Below are 6,629 nucleotides of genomic sequence, written 5' to 3'. Positions count from 1 at the left end.
CGAGCTAACTCAAAATATCAACCGAGTCATGCAAGTCTTACCAATTCAATATCGAGTTGTGTACTGTATCATTTTTGGTATTGGACTCATCGCTGCCAGCATCGAGCCAGATATGACTCGACCGAGACGTGTTGGAATCAATCGGTATTTTGAACCATGTTCCTTAGAGTTTATAAAATACTTGAAACCAAAGATAGCTCGCTATCACATAAAGTTTCCCCTTAATAAAATGGTCTATCACTAAATAACATCACTAGTTAAGGTTATGTGGGCAAGGTTTTACACCATACTTACCCTCCATAACCACCTAATAAAACAAAATAAAAAATTCTTTATCACTCAACTAGGACGTATCTCTCTTAATAATAATATATGTTCAGACACATACAACTTGCCATTTAAGAGAGAATTAAAGAACTGTTTATTTTTTCTCCAGAACAAATCTAAAACCAATTCAAGTCCAAGATCAATTCAAACCAAAACCAAAAATAATAATCTTGGGGTGTCGCCTTCAGGGGCAGTGGAAACATGGATTGCATATCCATGTGTTGCTTACCAATTGTTAGAGGTTATGTGACATCCCACATCGGATAGGGGCAAAGTTCCCGACACTTTATAAGTATGAACTCCTTTTAACCTTGTAGACGTGTTTTAAAGTCGTGAGGACTCCTTTAGGTTTGGAGCAGACAATATCTATACGATTGGGTGCAAGTCGTTACAAATGGTATCAGAGCTGATCCCTGACCCTGGTGTGAGGGTTTGTTTGACCCCTTAAGGGGTGTTTGTCAGTTTGATCCTACAATCTTGTGGGATACAACAAGATTGTTGTATTTGCATGAGGGGGAAGGGGGATGTTTGTGACATCCCATATTGGGTAGGAGGAAAAGTTCATGATACTATATAAGTATGAACTCATCTTAACTATGTAGACGCATTTTAAAAACATGAAGGTCTCTTTGAATCCAAAGTGGACAATATCTATACGGTTAGGTTCAGGTTGTTACAAATTATTTATGTTTGGGGCCAATTACAAGACAAAGTTGTTTTAGCTGCACTTTCCACTATATATACTAAGGAATGTGAATGAACGCCCAATGGTTAGACATGAAGCAGCTGAAGCTCTTGATTCTATTGCTGGTAAAGCCACAACGAATTCTTGAAGATGCAGGAGTAAATTTTTGTCTGGCAGTTGGTTCTAAGTTTTAACACAATAATTTTGGGAAACTATGCTATATGTCTATCAGTTATGGCTTAAAGTTTAAATTTTTGTAAAATAAGTTTTAACTTTGGTTGTGGTACTGTCATTGCTTTGACGTCATTGCTTCGATCATGCAACGTCATTGCTTTGATCATGCAACGTCACTGCTTTCGTCAGTCCTGGTCAAGAAAAAGAATATTGGTGCGCTGCATAGTTCCCAGTTTCCCAGAATGAAAATGATATCTCCACCGATGTTAAAAAATGAGACGTTCAAACAATAAATTTCTCACGGCGCTGATCCATGGGAACTTCTTGTAAGCTGTTCTTTTTTGGATCACCTGCGATGCCAGAATCTTTTGATAGAACACTAAATCTGTCCCATCAAAATAGGGCTACGTGTTCGTTATTCTTGTGAGAAAGGTATTTTAGAAAGGATCTATCGCCACTTGAAGACGGAAATAAATGGACTAATTAATTTACATGTATGTTTCTGCCAATCCTTCTCTCTTTATTTGAGCTGTACATTTAACCACAAACCATAATGTCATGCTTCCACTGTACATTCAAATACATCAATGACAAGCTTTGATGCAGCCCATTGGTATTTGCCCAGGGAGGCTGCAGAGTCCAAAAGAAAAGTTGATATGCTGGATAGGTATGCATAAGTCCCATCAAAACTACTATAATTTATTATTGATTCTTGACACAAATACTTCAAACAACCGCAATAATATCCCTTATTAATTAAACAAAATAACAAGACAAATACTCAAAGGTATCCAATTACATCACAACAAGGCTATATCCCCATTTTCTTCTTGTAATCCACCACCAAGTCATAGACCTTATGTGGGTGAGGTAGAGAGGTGTACACGAACTCCTCCTCCATGCACCTCTTACCCCATGCCACCAGCTTTGGACACTCCGCTTCTATGCTGAACTTCCCAAAAGTTTCTAATGTATGGAACCAGTAGTACAATGGGAGAAAAGCAATGTCCAGAAAACCCAAAGTCTCACCCCCAAAGTAAGGGTTCGACTTAAGCTCTCCTTCTAACATCTTAATCCTGTCTATGAATTCCTTCTTGCCAGCCTCTTGCACTTCTCCGTTTGCTGCCCACACTTTATAACCGGATGGGTATACCTGAATCACAATAAAAAATTAATGTAATTACACATCCAAAGTAGTTCAAGAAAACAAGTAGTCTAATGGAAATGAAGAAAAATGAAGGGGGGAGAAAAGGAGAAATGAGTTAATTAGCTAAGCACCATTTTGTCAATGAAGTCGGCCCAGAACTTAGCTTTTGCTCTTTGGTAAGGGTCAGCCGGCAGAAGACGACATCTATCCTTCCAAACCTCATCAATGTATTCCACTATTATCAAGGACTCGCATACGGGCTTCCCATTGTGAATTAGAACTGGAATTTTCTTATGAACTGGATTCACTTTCAAGAGTAGAGAGCTTTTACTTTGGGTCAAGTCTTCTTCCTTAATCAGATACTCGACCCCTTTGGCTGCCAAAGCCAGTCGCACCCTCATTGCAAAAGGGCTTACGGAGTAATCTAAAAGAACTATGTGGTCACTGTTTGCCATTGCAATAAACACTCAAAGCTCAAAGTTTAAGCAGTTGTAATACTGTCTATGCCAACCGCTGTGTTTTGCCTTTGAGATGAAACGATATAAAATGATATTGACAGTATTTATAGCAAATTCTCTGCCAATATTCTATACACATCTATTCAAATTGATCTTATCTTTCAATATTGTCATGCGACCGTATGTTTTCTTTAGTTACACTTTGAATTAATCATCAGACTTTTCAACTTTTCTAAGTTGCCTCTACACAGGGCCGTGTCACTGCTTATGCCAGCAATTTTGTATCTTGACAGGGACACCTCCTCCATCACTTCGCCCCATGTTTTTCTCATCTAGTCAAACCCACTACAGCTTCTAAGATGGAGGATGAAAATAGGGACAATTGTGTTTTGGCATAGTTAGGCCCAAAAATTAACATTTGGTCCATATAACTTATATAATTAATAGAAAGGATGTAAGATATTAAGAGATTAATATACTCTTCAAATTTCCATATATTACATTTTAAGAATAGATGGACTAAAATACCCAATGACCTTTCACATAAACTTTTTAAAAATTTGGATTTTAACAATTTTCATACCACTATTCAAGCAACCATAATAATTTTATTTTAACAATTTGGATATTTCATTGTTTTTAATTTTTTTATATAAATAATTGAAATTTTCATCATCAAAATTTTGTAATTGCATATTTTGTTTTTGTAGTTTTAGCAATGTTCTTTCTTTTCACTATATTTTTTTTTTGGTGAAATTTTATCCAAATGAATCTATATTTAAAATTATGATCATATTTATCAAATTTTTTACTAAAATTATCTTTAATTCTTTTAATATATTTATACTCATTTATTTAAAAAATGAAAAACTAATTTTTTTTGTAAACATGTTCTATTACCTTTCAAGTAAAAAATTAGATAAGTTTGAAAGTCAATAAAAAAAAATTAAATATCACTTTCAATAATTTTTAGATAAAATTTTATATAATATATTTTATTTAAAATTTTATTTCTAAAGTTTCACTAAAAAATTGTATTGACAATTTTCTTGTTGTGAGTCAAAATACTTTGCATTAGTCTATCTAGATAAGAAAAATTATTAATATAATATTAGAATTTCATATCTTAGTTATTTTTTTTCCATAAATTTATCTTTAAAAAATTAAAAATTAAATATATATATATATATATATATATATATATATAATAAGAGTGGAGTGATAGTCAATTTTTATTTTTTTTTAAATATGGTTAATGTAGAAAATATAAAAATAATTAAAAATAAGAGAAAAGTATAAATGAAAGGGTAATATAAATTTAGAATAAAAAATGAAAATTAAACTAAAAGATAAATACAAAAAGATAAAAATATTTGGATGAAAAATCCCAAATTTTTTATCCTTGCTTATAATAAGAGTAAAAAGATTCAATATCTTTAAAAATGAAAAAAAGAAAAAGAAAAACATTATTGCTTTTTATTTGACATTAAATAGAAATATAGATTGGAAGAAAAAAAAAAGTTAGAAATGAGTAATACTTAATAGGGAATAGAAAAGGGAAAAAAGCACAAAAAAATTGAAATTCACACTCACAATGTGTCTATGTAAGGGTTAAGGGTATTTTAGGGATTAATGAATGACAATATCCTTCTTAATTTTCGAACTTTGTTTAGGTGTTGGGTTTAATTATGTAAGATATATAGACCAAATCTTAATTTTTGGGCCTAGACCAGATCTTAATTTTTGGGCCCAGCTGGGCCTAAAACATAATTCTCCCATAAAAATATCGGTATTGACATACACTAACAAAATAATTTCACCATGTATATTTTTGTTTATTTTATTGTTTTCTGAAGTCCTTTTTAAGAATTTCCATGAATTTTGATCAATTTTCATTCTATAGATTTTTTTTGTCAAAATATTTATCGATATTTTCTCATATATCAGTAAAATTCACAGACCAATATATTTGTTAATTAACATATGTATGGTATAATTAGTGACATTTGACAATAATATTATGTATGCAACGATAAAGAATATATATTTTTTAAGTGCGCACCTAAAATTATTGAATATTATATATTTGATTTCATTCAATGTCAACAATTTATATATATTACATTACAATAGTCTTTTAATACCAAAATAAATATTGATGTGGTTCCATCACATTGTTAGACAAAGGGATCTCATCTTATTTGAGACAATATTAAATCACTATAATTTAATTTCAATATAAAACTAATTAAAAATGATTAAAATTAAACATCAAAGTTAATTTATTATTATTCTTAAACTTTATAACATTTCTAATTGAAATTTAAATTAAGCTATACATTTGCAATTGTAGTCTAATCCACTATAATTTAACTTTGATATGAAAATAATATTTATTAAATTTTATATGACATTAATATTAAAATTAATATGACATTAATATTTAAATTAATAAAATTATACCAGTAATTTATTTCTTTAAAATCATTGAAAACATATTAATTAAGTAATATTAATTAAACTATATATATGTTTGATAATATAATATTAACAATTAAGAATAAAATTGAACTATGAATATATAAAAATACAATTTACCATGCATACTTTAATTATCCTTGATTTGAAGTTAATCCACAATTTTAACACCAAATTCCCAAAATTAAAGAATTTTGAGAAAAATCACAAATAAATATTGGAGCAATAGAAGATTAAGAAGCTTTCAAATGAATTGTGTATCAAATGGAATCAACATTGGGTATTTATAGAATTTTTTTTGGTCAAACTAGCCATTGGATGGTCATACAACCATTGTAATTAAATTATAGACATTGGTATAGAGACTGGATCAAAGTTCAATTGAAGTCTAGTTGTTAAATCTTGATCTAGCAATTAAAAATATTTCCTAACCATAAAATCAAGTCAAGATTCTTTTTTTTTTTTCCCTTAGATTAGAAATATGGTTGTTGGATTCTTTTTTAAAAAACATGAGTGATATCTTGACCATTGGAATAATTTTCTTTTTAAGGGTAAACTATGTGAAGGTATATTACCAAAAAAACAAAAAATAATAGATTTTTTAAGAACTTTAAAAAAATAATATAATAAATATGTTGTAGACATAAAAAAAAAATAAAATTAGTGGATTAAATTACCACTAATTTAGTCTTCTAAATGAATAAATTAAAAGAAAAAAGAAAGATAACCTCTTATGATAAGTTTCCCTAATCTTCAACTATAAAAAGGATAATAATAATAATAAGAAAATTATTATTATTAGTATTATTATCTTGTTGGCAAAACCTCTAGGAGAAGAAAATTTGCTAAAATCAAGGAACTAAATCCCTTGAATTAAGCAACTAAAATTTGGTAATTTGAATTCAAATTCCCTATCTTTACCTATAAATAGAGATGTCTTCTTTCAAGAAGGGGGAAGGAAATTCAGAAATCGAAAGAAAAATTTAGAAAGGAAAATCTTGGGAAGAAAATCCAAAGGCGACTTCGTACGGGAATGGAGGCTTTACAACAAAAGAAAAAGTTTCATCAAATCTCCCTACAAGTTCGGTAAACAGTAAAAGGTTTGCTACATGCGTTCTTTACCATTCAACAAGTTTATTCAAGAACAAGCCAATTGTGGCCCTCGATTGATCTTCGAAATCTAGAAAACGTCATTGTCGTCTAACAAAGTGTGATCAAGGCAAAAGAATCAGAGGGAAAATATTCTTTTGGAAAGAATTTTTTTTTTTTTTTTTTTTTGAGATTGTACCCACAATATTTTAATGTCAATAAATATTTTGTTCGCATTATTTTCTTATTTGTTTTGCTAATTTTGCAAGAC

At 29.9% G+C, this 6,629-nt stretch overlaps 1 protein-coding gene across 1 annotated transcript; it reads right to left on the bottom strand.

Moving 5' to 3' along the window:
- Positions 1-1,860: 1,860 nt before the first annotated feature.
- On the bottom strand, positions 1,861-2,851 carry LOC117924014 (probable glutathione S-transferase parA). Its single transcript, XM_034842558.1, has 2 exons — positions 2,465-2,851; positions 1,861-2,339 (listed from the first exon to the last, which is right to left on the bottom strand). Exons 1-2 carry the CDS (start codon positions 2,786-2,788, stop codon positions 1,998-2,000), a joined length of 666 nt encoding a protein of 221 aa, XP_034698449.1. The 5' UTR covers positions 2,789-2,851; the 3' UTR covers positions 1,861-1,997.
- Positions 2,852-6,629: the final 3,778 nt, after the last annotated feature.

The sequence above is a fragment of the Vitis riparia genome, chromosome 10 (genome assembly GCF_004353265.1).
Source record: "Vitis riparia cultivar Riparia Gloire de Montpellier isolate 1030 chromosome 10, EGFV_Vit.rip_1.0, whole genome shotgun sequence".
NCBI lineage: Eukaryota > Viridiplantae > Streptophyta > Magnoliopsida > Vitales > Vitaceae > Vitis > Vitis riparia.
This window is presented reverse-complemented; position numbering and strand designations above follow the sequence as displayed.